The sequence below is a fragment of the Heptranchias perlo genome, chromosome 10 (genome assembly GCF_035084215.1).
Source record: "Heptranchias perlo isolate sHepPer1 chromosome 10, sHepPer1.hap1, whole genome shotgun sequence".
In the NCBI taxonomy this organism is placed as follows: domain Eukaryota; kingdom Metazoa; phylum Chordata; class Chondrichthyes; order Hexanchiformes; family Hexanchidae; genus Heptranchias; species Heptranchias perlo.
In genome coordinates this window covers 5,412,319-5,436,072 of record NC_090334.1, presented here as the reverse complement: position 1 = coordinate 5,436,072, position 23,754 = coordinate 5,412,319, and the positions used below count along the sequence as shown (strand labels likewise).

Genomic DNA, 23,754 nt, shown 5'->3' with positions numbered 1-23,754 from the left:
ATTGAAACTGGGGCTCCCCGATGGCTCAGGACTAATCTAGCCACCGTGGGAGCAGATAAGAGCCTGGTCAAACTTTTTTTAAAAAACTCACTGGATGGAACTTTCAGTGCAAAGTGCCTCTTGCTTCCACACTGCCCTTTCCCCAAGTCCACTGATGAGATCATCCTCTACGGGCAATGTCACTCAGTCAGTGTTCATATTGACAGCTGCTACCAGCACAAAAAACGGGCCTAAAACTCAGAAACGTAGAAAATTTACGCCACAGAAGGAGGCCATTTGGCCCATCATGTCCGCGCCGATCGCAAAAGAGCTACCCAGCCTAATCCCACTTTCCAGCACTTAGTCTGTAGCCTTGTGAGTGACGGTACTTCAAGTGCACATCCAAGTACTTTTTAAACGTGATAAGAGCCATAAGAGATAGGAGCAGGAGTAGGCCATTCGACCCCTCAAGCCTGCTCCGCCATTTAGTGAGATCACGGCTGATCTGATTTTTACTTCAACTCCACTTTCCCGCCCTTTCCCCATATCATTTGACTCCCTTGCTGATCAAAAATTTGTCTAACTCAGCCTTGAATGTATTCATGACTCAGCCTCAACAGCTTTTTGGGGTAAAGAATTCCAAAGGTTCACGACCCTCTGGGAGAAGAAATTCCTCCTCATTTCCGTCTTAAATGGGCGACCCCTTATTGAGACTATGCCCCTAGTTTTAGATTCCCCCATGAGGTCCTCTCAGCATCTACCCTATTATTTCCCCAGTCTCATCCTCTAAGGGACCAATGTTTACTTTAGCTACCCTCTTCCTTTTTATATACTTGTAGTAGCTTTTACTGTCAGTTTTTATATTTCTTGCTCGTTTACTCTCATAATTTATTTTCTCCCTCTTTATTATTCTTTTAGTCATCCTTTGCTGGTTTTTAAAGTTTTCCCAATCTTTGGGCATACCAGTAATCTTTGCCATGTTGTATGCTTTTTCTTTTAACCTGATACCATCCTTGACTTCCTTAGTTAGCCATGGTTCGTTCACCCTTTTTGTGGAATCTTTCCTTCTCTCAGGGATATATTTTTGTTGCGAGTCATAAAATATCTTTTTAAATGTTTGCCATTGCTTATCCACCATCATACTATCTAATCTGTTTACCCAGTCCACTTTAGCCAATTCCGCCCTCATTCCTTTATAATTGCCCTTATTTAAGTTTAATACAGTAGTTTCAGACCCAAGATCCTCGCTCTCAAACTGGATGTGAAATTCTATCATGTTATGATCACTGCTTCCCAAGGGATCCTTTACTTTGAGATCATTAATTAATCCTGTTTTGTTACCCATTACCAGATCCAAAATGGCCTGTTCCCTGGTTGGTTCCCCGACTTATTGGTCTAAGAAACCGTCCCTAATACATTCTATGAACTCCTCCTCAGGGCTATTTTTGCCAATTTGATTTGTCCAATCTATGTGAAAGTTAAAATCGCCCATGATTATTGCATTACCTTTTTTACAAGCCCTCCTTATTTCCTGATTTATATTTTGCCCTACAGTGTAGCTACTGTTAGGGGGCCTATATATTCCTCCCACCAGTGATTTCTTTCCCTTGCTATTTCTTACCTCCAACCTGATGAGGGTTTCTGCGTCTACCACCCTTTCAGGCAGTGAGTTCCAGACCCCTACCACCGTCTGGATGAAAAAATTTCTCCTCAGCTCCCCTCTAATCCTTCTACCAATTACTTCAAATCTATGCCCCCTGGTTATTGACCTCTGATAAAGGAAATAGGTCCTTTCTATCCATTCTATCTGGACTGCTCATAATTTTATACACCTCAATTAAATCACCCTTTAGCATCCTCTGTTCCAAAGAAAACAACCCCAGCCTATCCAATTTTTCCTCATAGCTAAAATTCTCCAGTCCTGGCAACATCCTCATAAATCTCCTCTGTACCATCTCTAGTGCAATTACATCCTTCCTGTAATGTGACCAGAACTGTATGCGATACTGAGGGCCTATAGATTCAAATAACACATACCAGAAAGGGATTTTGAGACCACAGTTAAATAAGGGGGTTTCAGATTGGGAGTATAAATCCCTTGAGCTTTGAGCTCATGATTTAGGATGATACCAGAAGACCTGTGTTACCCCCTTGGTTGGAACAGTGCCCCAGGTTCCTATTTCCTGATAACACAGTACTAAGTGAAGTGATGAATTGATTTGCTTTGCTTGATTGTTGTGGGGTGATCGTGACTAATAGTTCCCTGCACTGTTTATGTTCAGCAGAACTCAAAGTTGAGAAGGGAAACCTGTACAATTTCAGCAAACTGAAGAAAAGCAGGAAATGGCTGAAGGTGAGTACATAAGTGTCTGTGCAGTCTGATTCCCTCCTACATGGTAACAATGATCTCCCTGTGAAGGTGTGCTGTATTGTAGAGTTTATCGTAGTTATTCTGTGGCATATGCCCATTGTTCAATCGCTGCTGAGCACCCCTCACACAGTCACTGATGTGTTGCTGGCCATACTTTGTGCATAGAAATGAGAGAGAAGTCGGTGTGTGCTCCAATTGTGCCCGGGTAAATTGGTTAAATAGTACTATTACCTGACTGAGGGCTCCCAGCCATTAACACTGGCAGAAATGTAACTTTTGCAGCTGGTATGCTGTAATATTACTGCCCAAGTGTCAGCCTTGGCTCAGTGTAGCACTGTCACCTGAGTCAGAAGGTCGTGGGTTCATGCGCCACTTCTGAGACTTGAGCATAAAATCCAAGCTGACACTCCCAGTGCAGTACTGAGGGAGTGCTGCACTGTCGGAGTTGCCGTCTATCGGATGAAATGTTAAATTGAGGCCCCGTCTGCCCCCTCAGGTGGACATAAAAGATCCCATAGCACTATTTAAAGAAGAACAGGGGAATTTTCCCTGGTGTCCCAGCCAACATTTATCCCATGACCAACACCATTTAAAAATAGCTGGTCATTTATCTCATTGCTGTTGGCTACTGTTTTCACATTTTACAACAGAGACTACACTTCAAAAGTCCTTCATTGGCTCTGAAGCGCTTTGGGACATCAAGGGCGTGAAAGAGTATATGAATCCAAGTTCTTTCTTCGTTCTTTCGTAATCTGACTGAATGTCGAAGGCCACTAATAGCGGCTGAAATGAAACTACATGCTGTAAAACCTCAGGTTGTGGCTTCATTGACACCAAGGTATCCTGTGGACTCATCACATTTTTTTCTGCGAGTGTTTTCTCTTATTCTGAAGCTGACTCTTGCTGGATGCAGTTCCACAGCCACTGGCTGACTAACCAACTGTGGAAGGCAGTGTAACTGAGCCCAAGACACTTTCCAGCAGGCACACCAGTCAGGGCCAGGAACAGTGGCTGATCTTTGTTTTTACCCTCCTCCCTGGCCTCACACACTGAAGTCAATTGTAATGCTCAGTTGATAGTTGAGATGATCAGATGGAACTCGCACACTTTCGCTAACTATCTGTTTGAACAGTTTTGTGAATCTCTCTCTTTTTCCCTGCTCATGCCCTGAGTCTGCTGACTACCTGCTCCCCCGCTTTCTTCAGTTGGGCACCACCTAACGTGCAAAAACAGTTTGAAGTGACTCCATCCCCCTTCTCACTGTGGGGGAAGGCCTTCCTCCATGAGCCAGTGCTGCTTAGATCAGGAGCTCTGGTGCTGGGAATGGTGGGGTTACAGATTCTCCATGGCACATACTATTGAAGCTGCAGCTTGCTGGAGGCACCATCTCCTCTTCGAGTGAAGGCCTGGTGCTGCTTGATGATCCGATGTTGCCCAAAGTGTTCACCTGCAATGGCTTCTCTTCCCTCTACGGCAACATTATCTCTGGAGTCCCCCAAGGATCTATCCTTGGTCCCCTCCTATTTCTCATCGACATGCTGCCCCTCGGTGACATCATCCAAAAACACAACGTTAGATTCCACACGAACGCTGACAACACCCAGCTCGACCTCTCCGCCACCACCTCCCTCGACCCCTCCATTGTCTCATTTGTCACACTGCTTGTCTGAACAATTCAGTATTGGATGAGCAAAAACTTCCTTCAGCTAAATATTGGGAAGACCAAAGCCACTGGCTTTGGTTCCTGCCACAAACTCCGTTCCCTAGCCACCAACTCCATCCCTCTCCTTGGCCACAGTCTGAGGCTGATCCAGACCGTTCGCAACCGTGGCATCCTCTTTGACCCTGAGATGAGCTTCTGACCCCATATCCGCTCGATCGCCAAGACCGCCTACTCCCACCTCCGTAACATCGCCCATCTCCGCCCTTGCCTTAGCTCATCTGCTGAAACCCTCTTCAATGTATTTGTTACCTCTGGACTTGACAATTACAATGCTCTCCTGGCTGACCTCCCATCTTCCACCCTCCAGAAACTTGCGCTCATTCAAAACTCTGCTGCCCGTATCCTAACTCACACCAAGCCCAGTTCACCCATCACTCCTGTCCTTTCTGACCTACATTGGCTCCCGGTCCGGAAACGCCTCGATTTTAAAATTCTCATCCTTGCTTTCAAATCCCTCCATGGCCTCGCCCTTCCCTATCTCTGTAACCTCCTCCAGCCCCACAATCCTTAAAACCTACCTCTTTGACCGAGCTTTTGGTCACCTGTCCTAATATCTCCTTATGTGACTTGGTGTCAAATTTTGTTTGATAATTGCTGCTGTGAAGCACCTTGGGACGTTTTACTATGTTAAAGGCGCTATATAAATGCAAATTGTTGTTGTGTTCTGAATGTTCATGCACACAAATAACTGAGTGTAGTTTCTGGTGAAGTGGCTGCTGTTTTGCCACACTGAGGGGCAGCTCAATGAGGGCTGGCTGCTGGACAGCTTCTCCATTGCTCCTGCCTGGCTCATGGAAGTCAGTTTAATGGAGTGGGGGAGCTTATATTAATTGCCTGATTTGGTGAACTGGCTTTTGATTGTGGTCCTTGTTGCAGTGGTGAGGTAATTGAATTTGAGAGAGATTTTCAACCACATCACCTTTTGGACTGTTAACACTTAATTAGGATAAGGGCAGACTTCAGTCTCAACTTCAATAAAGTTTCATCATCAACACCACTTTTTAAAAACAAATTTCTACAGAGCATTTGGGTTATCTTCCAGCTGAACATCAGGAAAGTTGAAGCCACAGTCTTAGGCTCACACTACAAACTCTGCCCCCTAGTCACTGAATCCATCCCCTTACCCGGCCCCACTCTCAACTGAACCTATGGAAAAAGACACTGACCACTCTAAAGTAAAAATACTCAATTGGAGGAGGCCCAATTTCACTGGGGTGAGAACAGATCTGGCCCGGGTAAATTGGAATTGAAGATTGGCAGGCAAAACTGTAATTGAGCAGTAGGCGGCCTTTAAGGAGGGGATGGTTCGGCTACAGTCCAGGCACATTCCCACGCGGGAGAAAGGTAGGGCAACTGAAGTCAGAGCTCCCTGGATGACAAAAGAGATAGTGGATAAGATGAAATGGAAAAAAGGGGCGTATGACAGATCTCACAAGTGCCTGGTTCTCACTTGATTATATAAGTGCGAACCAGGCAGAATATAGAAAGTTCAGAGGGGAAGTGAAAAAGGAAACAAGAGGTGCAAAGAGAGAGTATGAGAATAGACTGGCGGCCAACATAAAAGGGAATCCAAAAGTCTTCTACAGGCATGTAAACAGGTAGTAAGGGGAGGGGTGGGGTGGAGCCAATTAGGACCATAAAGGAGATCAACTCATGGAGGCAGAGGGCGTGGCCAAGGTACTAAATGAGTACTTTGCATCTGTCTTTACCAAGGAAGATGATGTTGCCAGAGTCTCGGTAAGGGAAGATATAGTTGAGACTGGATGGGCTAAAAATTGATGAAGTGGAGGTACTAGAAAGTCTAGCTGTACTTGAAGTCGATAAGTCACCCGGTCCGGATGGGATGCATCCTAGGTTGCTGAGGGAAGTAAGGGTGGAAATTGCAGAGGTACTGGCGATAATCTTCAAAACATCCTGAGATATGGGGGTGGTGCCAGAGGACTGGAGAATTGCAAATGTTACAGCCTTATTCAAAAAAGGTTGCAAGGATAAACCCAGCAACTACAGGCCAGTCAGTTTAACCTCAGTGGTGGGGAAACTTTTAGAAACGATAATCCGGAACAGAATTAGCAGTCACTTGGACAAGTGTGGATTGATTAGGGAAAGCCAGCATGGATTTGTTGAAGGAAAATCATGTTTAACTAACCTTGATAAGAGTTTTTTGATGAGGTAACAGAAAGGGTAGATAAGGGCAATGTGGTTGATGTGATGTATATGGACTTTCAAAAGGCGTTTGATAAAGTGCAGCATGGTAGGCTTATCAAGATTGCAGCCCATGGAATAAAGGGGGCAGTAGCAACATGGATACAGAATTGGCTAAGGGACAGGAAACAGAGAGTAGTGGTGAACGGTTGTTTTTCGGACTTGAGGGAGGTGTACAGTGGTGTTCCCCAGGGGTCGGTGCTGGGACCACTGCTTTTCTTGATATATATTAATGACTTGACTTGGGTGTACAGGGCACAATTTCCAAAGGATAGTGATAGACTTCAAGAGGTCTTAGACAGGCTGGTGGCATGGGGGATACATGGCAGATGAAATTTATCTCAGAAAAATGCAGTATGATACATTTTGGTAGGAAGAATGAGGAGAGGCACAACTCTAAAAGGGGTACAGGAACAGAGAGATCTGGGGGGTATATGTGCACAAATCGTTGAAGGTGGCAGGGCAGGTTGAGAAAGTGGTTAAAAAGTATACGGGATCCTGGGCTTTATAAATAGAGGCATAGAGTACAAAAGTAAGGAAGTCATGATGAACCTTTATAAAACACTGGTTCGGCCACAACTGGAGTACTGTGTCCAGTTCTGGGCACCGCACTTTAGGAAAGATGTGAAGTCCTTTGAGAGGGTGCAGAAGAGATTTACTAGAATGATTCCAGGGATGAGGGACTTCAGTTACGTGGATAGACTGGAGAAGCTGGGGTTGTTCTCCTTGGAACAGAGACGGTTGCGAGGAGATTTGATGGAGGTATTCAAAATCATGAAGGGTCCAGACAGAGAGAAACTGTTCTCAGTGGCGGAAGAGTCAGGAGCCAGAGCTCATAGATTTAAGGTGATTGGCAAAAGAACCAAAGTGACATGAGGAAAAACTTTTTTACACAGCGAGCAGTTAGGATCTGGAATGCACTGCCCGAAGGGATGGTGGAGGCAGATTAAATCATGGCCTTCAAAAGGGAACTGGATAATTACTTGTAAGGAAAAAAATTTGGGGGCTATGGGGAAAGGGTGGGGGAGTGGGACCAGCTGGATTGCTCTTGCATAGAGCTGGCGAGGACTCTGGTCCGTATGACCTCCTTCTGTGCTGTAACCTTTCTATGATTCTAACCAGAATGTTTGCAGTATTGGTGTCCGATTCAGCCCTGAGCTGAATTTTAAAAACCTCACGCTGGACAGTCAGTCTGATAGCATGGAGGCAGTTGAGGAGTCATGAAAAGTGGTTGAGCGGCAGAGCATTGTGTCATTGGTGTACATGTGCAATCTGACTTTGGGCTCCACACTATAGGATGGATGTTGCGAGGGGGCACAGCACAGATTCATGAGGAAATACTACAATGAAGAAAGACTTGATAAGGTGGGGCTTTTTTGTTAGAACAGAGGAAATTACGGGGTGATTTGATGGAGGTGTTTAAAATTATGAAGGGATGGTACAGAGTAGTCGAAGCGATCTGTCTGCAGTAACAAGGGGACGTAGATGTTAGATTAAATATGAGATTTAGGACAGAGAGCAGGAGAAACTTCTTCATAAAGAGGATTGTGAAGCTGAGACTATACAACCAGGGTTGGTGATTGAAGCAGAGGTTTAGGCTGGGAATTTCCTCGGAGCTGCTCCGATTCCACCACCACGACGTGGAGGATCCCACCACACTTCCAGCAAGGTGACAGCAGCGAAGCAGGAGCAGCTGCAAGGATATTCCCGGCCTAAGTCAACATTTAAGTGGTTGAAGAAGAGGGTGATCAAGGTATATAGGGGCAGGTTGGCACATGGGATTTGGAATCCTGCTTCGCATGGAGGATCGACACCAACGTGGACTGTTGGCCCAGAAAGCTTGTTTCCATTTACAAACCCAAGTGTTCATCACCCCTTGAGTGCTATCTGCTTCACTATAAATCACTTCATGGACCTGCTTGCCCAGTCAGGTTTATACAGATATCTATTTCTTTCTGTGTAGAGCATTCTCTTGAGCAATGAGACGTCGGACTCAAACACGGATGATGACGAAACCGAGGGGGAGTTCACGCTCACCAAGGAGGAGTTGCACGATATGCTGCGCCTGCACGAGTACAAGAAGCTGCACCAGAGCAGAGTGCACAGTGATAGAGAGGTAAGCAGTTCCAGCACGTACCAATTCTTCCACCTCTGGCACCTCGAGGGTGCTGGGGAGCAGTGCTGCTTCAGTGTATTGGGATCACTGATGGGTCCATTACCACTGTATTTAGGAGTCAATGACTGATATAGTGGGAACGAATGGAGGAAGCCCATTAGGGAGGAGAGTGTGGAGGAGGGGTGGGGAGGGAGAGGAGGAGAGCCTGGAGGAGGGGTGGGGGGGGGGGGGAAGAGGAGGGGAGCCGGGTGGGGGGGTGGGGAGGAGAGCCTGGAGGAGGGGGGGGTGAGGGGAGCCGGGAGGGGAGGGGAGGGGAGCCGGGAGGGGAGGAGGGGAGGGAGGAGAGGGGAGTGGGAGGGAGGGGAGCCTGGAAGTGGGGGGGGAGGGGAGGGGAGCCTGGAAGTGGGGGAGGAGGGGAGCAGAGCCTGGAAGGGGGGGGAGGGGAGGGGAGGGGAGGGGAGGAGAGCCTGGAAGGGGAGGGGAGGGGAGAGCCTGGAAGTGGGGGGGGGAGGGGAGGAGAGCCTGGAAGGGGGGGAGGGGAGGGGAGGAGAGCCTGGAAGGGGGGGAGGGGAGGGGAGGAGAGCCTGGAAGGGGGGGGAGGGGAGGGGAGGAGAGCCTGGAAGGGGGGGGAGGGGGGGGAGGAGAGCCTGGAAGGGTGGGGGGGAGAGCCTGGAAGGGGAGGGGAGGGGAGAGCCTGGAAGGGGGGGGAGGGGAGGGGAGGGGAGAGCCTGGAAGGGGGGGGAGGGGAGGGGAGGAGAGAGCCTGGAAGGGGGGGGAGGGGAGGGGAGGAGAGCCTGGAAGGGGGGGGAGGGGAGGGGAGGGGAGGAGAGCCTGGAAGGGGGGGGGGAGGGGTGGGGAGGAGAGCCTGGAAGGGGGGGGAGGGGAGGGGAGGGGAGGAGAGCCTGGAAGGGGGGGGAGCCTGGAAGGGGGGGGGGGGAGGGGTGGGGAGGAGAGCCTGGAAGGGGGGGGGGAGGGGAGGGGAGGAGAGCCTGGAAGGGGGGGGAGGGGAGGAGAGCCTGGAAGGGGGGGGAGGGGAGGAGAGCCTGGAAGGGGGGGGAGGGGAGGAGAGCCTGGAAGGGGGGGGGGAGGGGAGGAGAGCCTGGAAGGGGGGGGGGAGGGGAGGAGAGCCTGGAAGGGGGGGGGGGGGAGGGGAGGAGAGCCTGGAAGGGGGGGGGGGGGAGGGGAGGAGAGCCTGGAAGGGGGGGGGGGGGGAGGGGAGGAGAGCCTGGAAGGGGGTGGGGGAGGGGAGGAGAGCCTGGAAGGGGGGTGGGGGAGGGGAGGAGAGCCTGGAAGGGGGGTGGGGGAGGGGAGGAGAGCCTGGAAGGGGGGAGGGGAGGGGAGGAGAGCCTGGAAGGGGGGAGGGGAGGGGAGGAGAGCCTGGAAGGGGGGAGGGGAGGGGAGGAGAGCCTGGAAGGGGGGAGGGGAGGGGAGGAGAGCCTGGAAGGGGGGAGGGGAGGGGAGGGGAGGAGAGCCTGGAAGGGGGGAGGGGAGGGGAGGAGAGCCTGGAAGGGGGGGGGGAGGGGAGGAGAGCCTGGAAGGGGGGGGAGGGGAGGAGAGCCTGGAAGGGGGGGGAGGGGAGGGGAGGGGAGGAGAGCCTGGAAGGGGGGGGGAGGGGAGGGGAGGAGAGCCTGGAAGTGGGGGGGTGGGGAGGGGGGAGCCTGGAGGAGGGGCGGGGGGGGGGGAAGCCTGGAGGAGGGGTGGGGGGAGGGAGGGGAGGTGGAGCCTGGAGGAGGGGCGGAGTGGGGGAGGGGGTGGGGGTGGGGGAGGGAGGGGGGTTGGGGGAACTAGGGTGAATCGTGACAGCAGGAGTGCAATAGAAAGGGCAATGGTCGAAAGCGAAATCTTGCCATCTATATGTTGCCCTTCAGCGACATCATCCGCAAACATGGGGTCAGCTTCCACACGAACATTGATGACGCCCAGCTCCACCTCTCCACCCACGCCTCTCGATCCCTCCACTGTCACTGTTGACTGCTTGTCTGGTATCCGGCCTTAGTTGATCCAAAATATCCTCCAGTTAAACATTGGGAAGACTGAAGTCATTGTCTTCAACCCCTGCCACAAGCTCCAAATCCTTCTCCCCGGCTACTGTCTCAGGTTGAACCAAACTTCGTAATCTGTGTCCTATTTGACCCCAAGCTGAGCTTCCAACTCCATGTTCTCTCCGTCACAAAGACTGCTTCTGTAACATCGGCTACCTCAGCCCACCTGCTGCTGAAGCCCTCATCCATGTCTTTGGCTCCTCCAGACTCGACTATTCCAATGCTGTTCAATCAATAAACTTCAGCATTGCTGCCTGTAACCTATCCTGCTCGCTCATTATCGCTGCACCCACTGACCAACACAGCTGGTCCCCTAACACCTCTCCTCCAATTTAATATTCTCATCTTTGTGTTAAAATCCCTTCATGGCCTCTCCAGCTCACCACCCCAGTCTCGTTTCCCAGAAGTGCTGGGATGTTTATTTTACATGTTGTGGGTCTGTGATGTGGCTGCAGACCTGCCACGTTTGGTCCGATGCTGTTATTGGGAATGTTTTCACTTGAAGTGATACTGAGTATGTGCACTCCCTCCAGCTCCAGCAGTACCAGTACTACAGCACCGGCCTGCTCTCCACGCACGACCATTTCTATGAGCAGCAACGCCATGTCCTGGGCCCCAGCAGGAAGAAGAAGAAAGAGGAGAAAAAGATGAAGGGTGAGTTGGCAGCATCCCGCAGTTCTGCTGGGTTCCTGCAGCCCCTACTATGCTTGTGCTTAGAATCTTACAGCATAGAAGGAGGCCATTCAGCCTGTCATGCCCATGCCGGCTCTTTGAAAGAACTATCCAATTTAGTCCCACAGCCCAGCTTTTTCCCCATAGCCCTGCAAATTAATCCTTTTCAAGTACATGTCCAATTGCTTTTTGAAAGTTCCCATGGCATCTGTTTCCACCATCCTTCCAGATCTTAACAACCCTCTGTGAAAAAATTTCTCCTCATTTCCCCTCTAGTTCTTTTGCCAATTATTTTAAACCTGTGACCTCTGGTTACCAACCTACTTGCCAAAGGAAACAGTTTCTCCCTATTCGCCCTATCAAAACCCCTCATAATTTTGAATACCTTTATTAGGTCTCCCCTTAACCCCTGTTCTAAGGAGAACAATCGCAGCTTCTCTAATCTCTTTACAGAACTGAAGTCCCTGGCACCATCCTGGTAAACCTACTCTGTACCCGCTTCAAGGCACTGACATCCTTCCTAAAGTGTGGTATCCAGAAATGTACTCCAGCTGAGGCCCACCCAATGATTTGTAAAGGTTTATCATGACCTCCTTGTTTTTGTATTCAATGCCCCTATTTACAAAGCCAAGTATCCCACGCACTTTCTTAACCGCCATATCAACCTGTCCTGCCACCTTCAAAGATTTGTGAATATCTACCTCCAGATCCCTCTGATCTTGCACCCCCCTCAAAATAGTACCTTTTTAGATTATACTGCCTCTCCATGTTGTTCCTCCTGAAAAGCATCACTTCACACTTATCCGCATTAAATTGCATCTACCGTGTGTCTGCCCATTTCACCAGTCTACTACTATCTTGCTCTCTATTTACTACGTTGCCAAGTTTTGTATCATCCGCATTTTAGATTGTGTGTCCTCAGCAGATAAGCTGAGGCAGGTTCGGAGACGGGTGACATTACGGAGGTGGAAGTAGGCGGCCTTCGCGATGGAGAGGATATGAATTTGGAAGCTCAGCTCTGTCAAATAGGACAGCGAGGTTGCGAACCGTCTGGTTCAGCCTGAGGCAGTGGGCAGGGAGGGGGATGGAATCAGTGGTGAGGGAACGGAGTTTGTAGCAGGGCTGAAGATAACGGCTTTGGTCTTCCCAATGTTTAATAGCGGAAATTGCGGATCAGCCAGGACTGGATGTCGGACAAGCAGTCTGACAACACAAAGGCAGTGGCGGGGTCGAGAGAGGTGGTGGTGAAGCAGAGCTGGGTGTCCTCGGTGTATATGTGGAACTTGACCCCATGTCTTCAGATGATGTCGCCGAGGGGCAGCAAGTGGATGAGAAATAGGAGGGGGCCAAGGATAGATCCTTGAGAGAGTCAAGAGGGAATGGTGTGGGAGTGGGAAGAGAAGTCATTGCTGAAGATGCTCTGGCTACGCTGGATAGGTAAAAGTGGAACCAGGAGAGGTCTGTCCCACCCAGCGAGACAGTGGAGATGGGGTATTGGAGGAGGATGGTGTGGTCAAACGTGTCAAAGGCTGCAGACAGGTCGAGAAGGATGAGGAGGGATAGTTTACCACGGTCACAGTCACATAGGATGTCATTTGTGACTTTGATAAAAGCTGTTTCAGTGCTGTGCAAGGGCAGAAACCTGATTGGAGAGGTTCAAACATGTAGTTGTGGGAAAGATGGGCACGGATTTGGGAGGCAACAACACAGCCCAGCCCCGTGTTATGCTCTTCCTGCTCTATGTTGGAAATCAGGGACCCTTCCGGTGTCCCTGACGACCATGTGTGCGGGAAATGTATCCAGCTGCAGCTACTGACAAACCGCATTGCGGCACTGGAGCTGCGGATGGATTCATTATGGAGCATTCGCGATGCTGAGAACGTCGCGAATAGCACGTTTAGTGAGATGGTCACACCGCAGGTAAAGGTTGTACAGGCAGGAAGTAATTGGGTGACCTCCAGGCAGAGTAAGAGGAGCAGGCAGGCAGTGCAGGGGTCCTCTGTGGCCGTCCCCCTCTCAAACAAATATACCGCTTTGGATATTGTTGAGGGGGATGACTTATCAGGGGAAGGCAGCAGCAGCCAACTTCCTGGCACCAGGGGTAGCTCTGCTGCACAGGCTGGGAGGAAAAAGAGTAGAAGAGCTATAGTGGTAGGGGATTCTATCGTAAGGGGAACAGACAGGCGTTTCTGTGGCCGTAAACGTGACTCCAGGATGGTTTGTTGCCTCCCTAGTGCCAGGATCATGGATGTCACTGAGCGGCTTCAGGGCATTCTCAAGGGGGAGGGTGAGCAGGCAGAGGTCGTAGTCCACACTGGGACCAACGACATAGGTAGGAAGGGAGATGAGGTCCTGCATCAAGAATTTAGGGAGCTCGGTAGCAGATTAAAGAGCAGGACCTCAAAGGTTGTAATCTCTGGATTACTCCCAGTGCCACGGGCTAGTGAGTATAGAAATAGGAGGATAGAACAGATGAATGCGTGGCTAAAGAGTTGGTGCAGGAGGGAGGGTTTCAGTTTCTTGGATCACTGGGCCTGCTTCTGGGGAAGGTGGGACTTGTACAAGTCGGACGGGTTGCACCTGAACCAGAGCGGGACAAATATCCTTGCGGGGAGGTTTGCTAGCACTGTTGGGGGGGGTTTAAACTAACTTGGCAGGGGGATGGGATACAGAGTGGAGCTACAATAGGGGGTGATGTGCAGCCAAATATGGAGAAAAAAACAAGTCAGCTTGGAAGACAGGGCAAATATGTGAGGGCAAGGCTGGATGGCATCTATTTTAATGCAAGGAGTCTTGCGAATAAGGTGGATGAACTGAAGGTGTTGATAAACACATGGGAGTATGATATTGTTGCTGTCACAGAGACATGGTTGAGGGAGGGGCAAGACTGGCAGCTCAATATTCCAGGGTACAGAATCTTCAGGCGAGACAGAGGGGGAGGTATAAGAGGAGGGGGGGGTCGCAATATTAATTAAAGAATCAATTACTGCCATAAGGAGGGATGATATATTAGCAGGTTCCTCTAATGAGGCCATATGGGTGGAGCTTAAAAACAAAAAGGGGGCAAGCACTTTGATGGGAGTGTACTATAGGCCCCCAAACAGTCAGGGGGAGATAGAGGAACAGATATGTAGGCAAATCTCAGAAAATTGTGCAAATAATAGGGTAATAATAGTGGGGGATTTCAACTTCCCCAATATTAACTGGGATACTCAGAGTGTAAAAGGCTTAGAGGGTACAAAATTCTTAACGTGCATCCAGGAGAGCTTTTTGAGCCAGCATGTAGAAAGTCCTACAAGAGAGGGGGCGGTACTGGACCTAATTCTAGGGAATGTGGCCGGCCAAGTGGAAGAAGTGCTAGTAGGTGAGCACTTTGGTGACAGTGACCATAATTCGGTGAGATTTAAGGTGGTCATGGAAAAGGACAGGGAGGGGCCGGAAATAAAGGTTCTAAATTGGGGGAAGGCCGATTTTAATAGGATAAGGCAGGATCTGGCCAAAATGGACTGGGATCAGCTGCTTGTAGGAAAATCCGCATCGGAGCAATGGGAGTCTTTCAGAAGAGAGATTGGCGACATGTTCCCGTAAAGGTCAAGGGTGGTTCCAAGAACTCCAGGGAACCTTGGATGTCAGGGGATATACGAGAATGGATTAGGAAAAAAAGGAGGGCTTTTGGCAGATACAAAAGGCTAAAGACGGAGGAAGCCCTAGAGGAGTACAAAAAGTGCAGGGGGATACTTAAAAAAGAAATTAGGAGATCAAGGAGGGGCCATGAAATAACACTGGCGAGCAAAATAAAGGAAAATCCTAAGATGTTTTATAAGTATATTAAGGGTAAGAGGATGACTAGGGAAAAAATAGGGCCCATTAGGGACAAAAATGGCAATCTGTGTGTGGAGCCGGCAGATGTAGGAGGGGTTCTAAATGAATTTTTTGCATCTGTTTTCACTATGGAGAAGGACGATGTAGACATAGAAATACGGCAGGGGGACTGTGATATACTCGAACATATTAACATCGAGCGGGAGGAGGTATTGGCGGTTTTAGCAGGCCTAAAAATGGATAAATCCCCAGGCCCGGACGAAATGTATCCCAGGCTACTGTGTGAGGCAAAGGAGGAGATTGCGGGGGCTCTAACACATATATTCAGAACCTCTCTGGCCACAGGGGATGTGCCAGAGGACTGGAGAACCGCTAATGTAGTACCATTATTCAAGAAGGGGAGTAGGGAAAAACCAGGGAACTGCAGGCCAGTGAGCCTAACATCAGTGGTAGGAAAATTGTTGGAAAAAATTCTGAAGGACAAAATTAGTCTCCACTTGGAGAAGCAAGGATTAATCAGGGATAGTCAACATGGCTTTGTCAAGGGACGACCATGTCTGACTAATTTGATTGAATTTTTTGAGAGGGTGACTAGGCGTGTGGATGAGGGTAACGCAGTGGATGTGGTATACATGGATTTCAGTAAGGCCTTCGATAAAGTCCCGCACAGGAGACTGGTCAAGAAGGTACGAGCCCATGGAATCCAGGGTGCCTTGGCACTTTGGATACAAAACTGGTTTAGTGGCAGAAGGCAGAGGGTGATGGTCGAAGGTTGTTTTTGTGACTGGAAGCCTGTGGCCAGTGGGGTACCACAGGGATCGGTGCTGGGTCCCTTGCTGTTTGTGGTCTTCATTAACGACTTGGATATGAATGTAAAAGATATGATCAGTAAGTTCGCTGATGATACAAAAATTGGTAGGGTGGTAAATAACGAGGAGGATAGCCTCAGTCTGCAGGACGATATAGATGGGTTGGTCAGGTGGGCTGAACAGTGGCAAATGGAATTTAACCCGGAAAAGTGCGAGGTGATGCACTTTGGAGGGACTAACAAGGCAAGGGAATACACAATGAATGGGAGGACCCTAGGCAAGACAGAGGGTCAGAGGGATCTTGGTGTGCAAGTTCACAGATCCCTGAAGGCGGCGGAACAGGTAGATAAGGTGGTAAAGAAGGCATATGGGATACTTGCCTTTATTAGCCGAGGCATAGAATATAAGAGCAAGGAGGTTATGATGGAGCTGTATAAAACACTGGTTAGGCCACAGCTGGAGTACTGTGTGCAGTTCTGGTCGCCACACTACAGGAAGGATGTGATCGCTTTGGAGAGGGTGCAGAGGAGATTCACCAGGATGTTACCAGGGCTGGAGCGCTTCAGCTATGATGAGAGACTGGGAAGATTGGGTTTGTTTTCCTTGGAGCAGAGGAGGCTGAGGGGGGACATGATTGAGGTGTACAAAATTATGAGGGGCACAGATAGGATGGATACTAAGGAGCTTTTTCCCTTCGTTGAGGGTTCTATAACAAGGGGGCATAGATTCAAGGTAAAAGGCGGGAGGTTTAGAGGGGATTTGAGAAAGAACTTTTTCACCCAGAGGGTGGTTGGAGTCTGGAACTCACTGCCTGAGAGGGTTGTGGAGGCAGGAACCCTCACAACATTCAAGAAGCATTTGGATGAGCACTTGAAATGCCATAGCATACAAGGCTACGGACCAAATGCTGGAATATGGGATGAGATTCGACTGGGCTTGATGGCCGGCGCGGACACGATGGGCCGAAGGGCCTCTATCCGTGCTGTATGACTCTATGACTCTATTCAAGGACTTTGGAGAGGAAAGGGAGGTTGGAGATGGGGCGGTGGAATGCAAGGACAGAGGGGCCATGGGTGGGTTTTTTGAGGAGGTGGGTGCTGATGGCAGATTTGAAAGGGAGGGAGACAGTACCTGAGGAGAGGGAACCATTTACAATATCAACTAACGTGGGGGCCAGGAAGGGAAGTTGGATGGTCAGCAGGTTAGTGGGAATATGGGAGATAGGAGAGAATCTGGAGAAAGATGCGAGTTTAGGGTTAGGTCAGGGGGGAACCTGAGGGGAAGGGAGTGTTGCGGCGGGGGCAGCTGAATGAATGGTCTCGATCTTCGTGATAAAGTAGTCCATGAGCTGCTCGCACTTGTTGGAGATGAGGGTGGAGGGGGCAGGAGAGAGGGGTTCAAGGAGATGGTTAGTAATGGAGAAAAGAAGCCGGGGGTTTATCTTTGCATTCCAGGATGATCCTGGAGTGGTGAGCAGTGAGAGAGGTAGTGTTTGATGTGGCCCAGCCAGACCTGACTATGTTGTAGTAACTGAAAGGGCAACAGTGAAACTTAAATCAGAAAGAAATAACCTTTTTGTTGAGAATGCGGTTTGTTCTTGTGAAGTTGCAGTGCTTGGACTCTCCACAGTGTGGTGCTCCTAATGTACATTTATAAAAGATGCTTTCAGCTAGTGTAGGTACAGTACAGTCAGACTGAAGTGTGATTGTCGCATCCCCTCACTCGTTGTTTCCATGGCCCCTTTTTTTCTCGGTGGTCCAAGTTTTCCCTATTGTAAAATTGAATACTGACCGGGGGGAGGGAGGGGGACTGGCGGTATCTCAGAGGGGGTGAGTGATGTCTCCCGGAAGGGGCCAGGCGGTGTGCCGGTGGGAATGCTGACGTATCTCTGTTTTTCAGCCAAATTGAAGAAAGTGAAGAAGAAGAGGAAGCGTGAGGAGGAACACTCATCCGGAGAATCCCCGCGGAGGACAGAGATGAAAATATTCGCTAAATTCTCCCACGATGCTCCTCCTCTAGGTTCAAAGAAAAAGCACCTGAATTTAGAGCAGTTGAACGCACGGCGTCGCAAGGTGTGGCTCAGCATCGCAAAAAAGGAGGTTCCTAAGGTGAGCACTTGGAGCGTCGTACCGCACACTGAGCAGGCAGCAGGCCTCTTGTGTTGCTCTTCAGGCATGCTGCAGTGGCAGCAGGTAGGTTTCCTGCCTGTCTCCTGTTGTATATACCTGCTTATACCTGCTTCCACCTGCTCCTGCTCTCGCACCAAGAGTTGGGGCTATGTGACCAGGAGATGGGATTCTCCCTGACTGCTTCCACTGCCGGATAGGCTGAGACAGTTCTGCCTTTCATTAGTGCTCGATGAGCACGGCTGGAAGAGTAGGAAGTGCAGATGGTTATATCGGTGGAGGGCTTGGGTGGGACGAGAGACTCGGGCAGGGAGTGGGGAGGGTTTTAGATTTGACTTGCAGTGTATGTAAATATCTTCTGGCTTTTACAGTAAGGTATTGGAGTGGGAGAAAGAAAAAGCCAAGTGTTGAAAACTGTGAGCCAAGGAGATCATGGGGAAGGCGCAACAGCAGAAGGAAAGAAAGACAGCAGAGGTGCCTCGACCCCTCCCCTCATGAGCTCAGTGGCTAACTGTGTGCCACTTGTGTGATGTGAGCAGCTACTATGTCCAGTCTCTGGTCAGTGCTGATCTCAGACAGAGGGGGCAGCATATAGAACACTAATCAGTGACCCACCCCCCCCCTCTGATGACAATCAGCCAGCATTCCAGGTCCTCACTATTATCTGGTACTGGAAAGTCTGTGTGGGTTGCAAGAGGGCAGCATTGAACTCTGATGTGATTCCCTCCACAGTCAAATAGCCTACCAACACTCGCTGGCTAGTGCCAGTGGAACCATGTCCTGGCAAGAGTCAGTGCCTTCAGAACAGGAGGGCAGAAACATTGGAGAAATTTTTTAAAAAACTGTGCACGTGTCAAAGGTGAGACAGAAGGGTAGACAGGGAGATGCGGCTATGGAGCTGCAATATATATATATATATATATATATATATAAAAATAACTGATTGCTGTGTGGAAATGAATGAGAAAACAAAGCAAAGTACAGAGCTTCTCCAGCATTCTTGCAGATTCGTGATTATTCCTGGTAGATGACACAAGTGGGAATGCACAGGAGGGAAGAAATGATCCACAGGAGAAGGCTGGTATCATGGGGGTGGGGACCATAGTATGGAATGTCTGGTCTGACGGGCGAGTGTGTGCTTGGGGATTTCTGGTCAGGTCTGGCCCGTTCTTATGTGCTGCAGTCTGTTCCGACCTGGTCCTATAGGGCTGGGCCTATAGGTTGTGCTGTGTTTGTATTTGTGCTGAGGAGCGACCGATTGTGACACAGCTTGTGTTTTTTGCAGGTCTACAAGCAGAAATCCTCCGCGCGTAACATGATCTTCACCAACACCAAGAAGGTAGGTCCGGGCTGCACTGAAATACGGCAAACTGGAGGTAAACAAATGGGCTGCGCCCGCACCGGGCTCCACGGGCCCCGCATGCGTCGCGGCAGGGCTCCGCGGCTGATCGGTTTCAGATGGTCGTTATTTAACATGCACATTGTCAACGGGACCGGTGCTTTCATTTCTGTTTAAGAAAAGGAATTGGAGCAGCAGTTGTGTTAAACATAAGTGCCTGTGCTGGCTGCAGTGCACGGGGCTGTCTGTTGCAATGATCCTGCACCGCACGAGGATTTTGACAAAGCAAAGACTAATCACTGGAGATTGCCTCGATGGAGTGAGGTGGGAAGAGTTCTGAGCTATACGGAGTGTGAGAGTTTAGCCTCAGGTTGAGTGATGGGAGTGTTAAGTGGTCCGCAGCGCTGCACACACTGAGCGCTGATGAAGGCTCACAATACAGTGTTGCAGGTTGAACCACTGAGGATGTTGATACACGTATCCTATATTGGTGTCCTTTCCCCCAGCTGGCCCACCAGTGTATGCGAGAGGTGCGGCGGGCCGCCATCCAAGCACAGAAGAACTGTAAAGAAACGCTGCCTCGGGCCCGCAGGCTGACCAAAGAGATGCTGCTGTACTGGAAAAAGTATGATAAGGTGGAGAAGGAGCATCGGAAACGGGCAGAGAAAGAGGCTCTGGAACAGCGGAAACTCGACGAGGAGATGCGTGAGGTTAGAAGAGTCTTTTTTTTAGCTCTTTTACAGTGTTTTCACAGTCAATAAACCGTCATTGCCAGATGGACAAAAACATCTGACCTAAAGTGGCAGGTCTATCATTTGTAGAGTCTCTGACCAATCCAGTTGGAGAACTAAAGACCCCCTTATCAGACCCCAAAACCAGGAACCAATGGCCTGGTGAACCTTTTAAAAGGGGCAGAGAGCTGGCCTAGAGAATTACAGGCCAGTGAGCCTGGTGTTTGCTGTGGGTAAAGGCATTTTGAGAGAGGGGGTAATGAAACCCCCAGGTAGGTGTGGGATGGGAAGAAGGAATTGGCTGGGATTTATGAGAGGGGAGTCTCACCTGACATATTTCCTGGAGCTCTTTGAAGAACTGACTGAGCCCGTCAGCAGCTGAAGGTTTGTGGATGTATTTAGAGATCAGCTTCAGATCCCATGCCATTCAACAACAACGACTTGCATTATTATAGTGCCTTTAATGTCGTAAAACACCCCAAAATGCTTCACCGGGGCGATTATCAAACAAAATTTGACACCGAGCCACTTAAGGAGATATTGGGACAAGTATCAAAAGCTTGGACAAAGAGGTAGGTTTTAAGGAGCGTCTCAAAGGAGGAAAGAGGGGTTTAGGGAGGCAATTCCAGAGCTTGGGGATTAGTCCAACGGTAGGAAGGCAGGGCACAGCAGGCAAGCTTCTGAGGGGATTGAACTTGGGCCAAACCAGAGAAAGCAAAGGGAGGCTGTGAATGGAGCTGGGCCCACACTCACTGTGGGGGTGTCCCTGGGGCCAGTGCTGTTCAGTGTGAAATGATTTGGGGTGGGGACAGAAACAGCTGTCTGAGTTTGCAGGTGGCACCAGACGGGGAGTGGAGTCAAACAATAGGGTGCAGGCAAACCAAATACGAAGGGATTGTTCAGTTTTTGGCATGGCACATCAGGAATGATATATTGGCCTTGGAGAGGGGGTACCACGCAGATTCACCAGAATGATACCAGGGTCTAAAGAGTTCAATTAGGAGGACAGGTTGTGATCCCTTGAGTTTATAAGGTTGACGGGTGACTTAATCGAGGTGTTTAAAATGGGAACACAGGAACAGGGAATAGTGCGATACGGTCCCTCGAGCCTGTTCTGCCATTCAGTTAGATCATGGCTGATCTTCGATCTCAACTCCACTTTCCCACCTGATCCCCATATCCTTTGATTCCCCTAGAGTCCAAAAATCTATGTAACTCAGCCTTGAATATGTTCAATGACTCACCATCCACAGCCCTCTGGGGTAGAGAATTCCAAAGATTCACAACCCTCTGCATGAAAAAATTCCTCTTCATCTCAGTCTTGAATGACTGATTCCTTATCCTGCGACTATGCCCCCTAGTTTTAGACTCTCTAGCCAGGGGAAGCGATCTCTCAGCATCTACTCTGTCAAGCCCCCTAATAATTTTACATGTTTCAATGAGATCACCTCTCATTCTTCTAAACTTGAGAGAATAGAGCCATTCTACTCAACCTCTCCTCATAGGACATTCTTCTCATCCCAGGAATTAATCGAGTGAACCTTCGTTGCACTGCCTCCAAGGCAAGTATATCCTTCCTTAGATAAGAAGGCCAAAACTATACGCATGCTCCAGGTGAGGTCTCACTGAAGCCCTGTACAACTGTAGTAAGTCGTCTTTACTCTTATACTCCAACCCCCTTGCAATAAAGGCCAACGTGCTTTCCTAATTGCCTGTTGTACCTGCATACCAACTTTTTGTGTTTCTTGTACAAGGACACCCAAGTCTCTCTGAACACCAACATTTAATAGTTTCTCACCATTTAAAAAATATTCTGTTTTTCTATTCTTCCTACCAAAGTGAATAACCTCACATTTCCCCATATTATACTCCATCTGCCAACCTTCTTGCCCACCCACTTAATCTGTCTCTATCCCTTTGCAGACTCTTTATGTCCTCCTCACATCTAACTTTCCCACCTAGCTTTGTATCGTCAGCAAACTTGGATACATTACACTCGGTCCCCTCATCTAAGTCATCAATATAGATTGTAAATAACAGGCCCAAGCACCAATCCTTGCGGCACCCCACTAGTTACAGCCTGCCAACCTCAGAATGACCCGTTTATCCCGACTCTGTTTTCTGTCCTTTAACCAATCCTCTATCCATGCTAATATATTACCCCCAACCCTATAAGCCTTTACCTTGTGTAACAACCTTTTATGTGGCACTTTATTGAATGCCTTTTGAAAATCCAAATATACCACATCCACTGGTTCCCCTTTATCTGCCTTGTTAGTTACATCCTCAAAAGACAATTTCCCTTTCATAAAACCATGTTGACTCTGCCTAATCATATTATGATTATCTAAGTGCCCTGTTACCACTTCCTTAATAATGGATTCCAGCATTTTCCTGACCACTGATATTTTCTCTCTCCCTCCCTTGAATAGCGGGGTAACATTTGCTACCTTCCAGTCCACTAAGACCATTCCAGAATCTAGAGAATTTTGGAAGACGATAACCAATGCATCTGCTATCTCTGCAACCACCTCTTTTAGAACCCTAGGATATAGGCAATCGGGCCCAGGGGATTTGTTGGCTTTTAGTCCCATTATATTGTCTAGTACTTTTTCTCCAGTGATATTAATTGTTTTAAGTTCCTGACTCTCCTTTACTCCTTGGTTCCCCGTTATTTCTTGTATGCTTTTTGCGTCTTCTACTGTGAGGATCGATACAAAATATTTGTGTAACGCTTCTGCCATTTCCTAATTCCCCATTATAATTTCTCCTGTCTCAGCCTCTAAGGGACCAACGTTTACTTTTGCCACTCTCTTCCTTTTTACATACTTGTAGAAGCTCTTGCAATCTGTTTTTATATTTCTTGCTAGTTTGCTTTCATATTCTATTTTCTCCCTTTTCATCAATTTTTTGGTTGTCCTTTGTTGGTTTCTAAAACTCTCCCAATCCCCATGCTTATTACTCTTCTTGGCAACATTATAGGCCTCTTCTTTCAATCCAATACTCTCCTTAACTTCAGTTAGCCAAGGTTGGATCACTTTTCCTGTTGAGTTTTTATTTCTCAATGGAATATATACTTGTTGAGAATATTGAAACATTTCTTTAAACGTTTGCCATTGCTTTTCAATTGTCAAACCCTTTAATCTAATTTCCCAATCTACCTTTGACAACTCTCCCCTCATACCTATGTAATTGGCTTTATTTAAGTTTAAGAACTCTTGTTTCTGACTTAAGTATGTTACTTTCAAACTCTGTTAAATTCTATCATATTATGATCACTCTTCCCCAGAGGTTCTTTTACTGCGAAATTGTTAATTAACCTTATCCGATTACATAATACAAGATCTAAAATAGCCTGTTCCCTGGTTGCTTCCATGACGTATTGCTCTAGGAAACCGTCTCGAATACATTCCTTGAAGTCGTCTTCCAAACTACCTTTGTCAATTTGATTTGCCCAGTCTACATGCAGATTAAAGTCCCCCATGATGACTGCATTTCCTTTTTTAGAAACTCCCATTATTTCATGTTTAAGACTCTGCCTTGGTTCCGTAACCGTTAATGCCCTTGCCAAACAAAAATCTCAATCTCAGTTTTGACATTTTTAATTGACCCCCAGCCTCAACAGCTTTTTGGGGGAAGAGAGTTCCAGATTTGCACTACCCTTTGTGTGAAGAAAGGCTTCGTGACATCACATCTGAAGAGCCTTGCTCTAATTTCAAGGTTATGACCCCTTGTTCTGGACTCCCCCACCAGAAGAAATAGTTTCTCTCGATCTACCCAATTAAATCCTTCAATTATCTTAAACACCCCAATTAGGTCACC

General features: G+C 48.6%; 1 protein-coding gene across 2 annotated transcripts in view; it reads left to right on the top strand.

The window, feature by feature from the left end:
• Positions 1-23,754, top strand: part of ino80 (INO80 complex ATPase subunit) — a 216,394-nt gene that overhangs the window by 36,514 nt on the left and 156,126 nt on the right. Inside the window, exons 4-9 of one of the 2 annotated variants that reach the window (XM_067991159.1) lie at positions 2,265-2,332; positions 8,239-8,391; positions 10,967-11,087; positions 17,636-17,844; positions 19,148-19,201; positions 19,708-19,911. In XM_067991159.1, the coding sequence (XP_067847260.1) occupies positions 2,265-2,332; positions 8,239-8,391; positions 10,967-11,087; positions 17,636-17,844; positions 19,148-19,201; positions 19,708-19,911 (809 nt within the window). Of the gene's footprint in view, positions 1-2,261; positions 2,333-8,238; positions 8,392-10,966; positions 11,088-17,635; positions 17,845-19,147; positions 19,202-19,707; positions 19,912-23,754 lie in introns of both variants that reach the window. The other variant, XM_067991158.1, reaches the window with a different exon arrangement.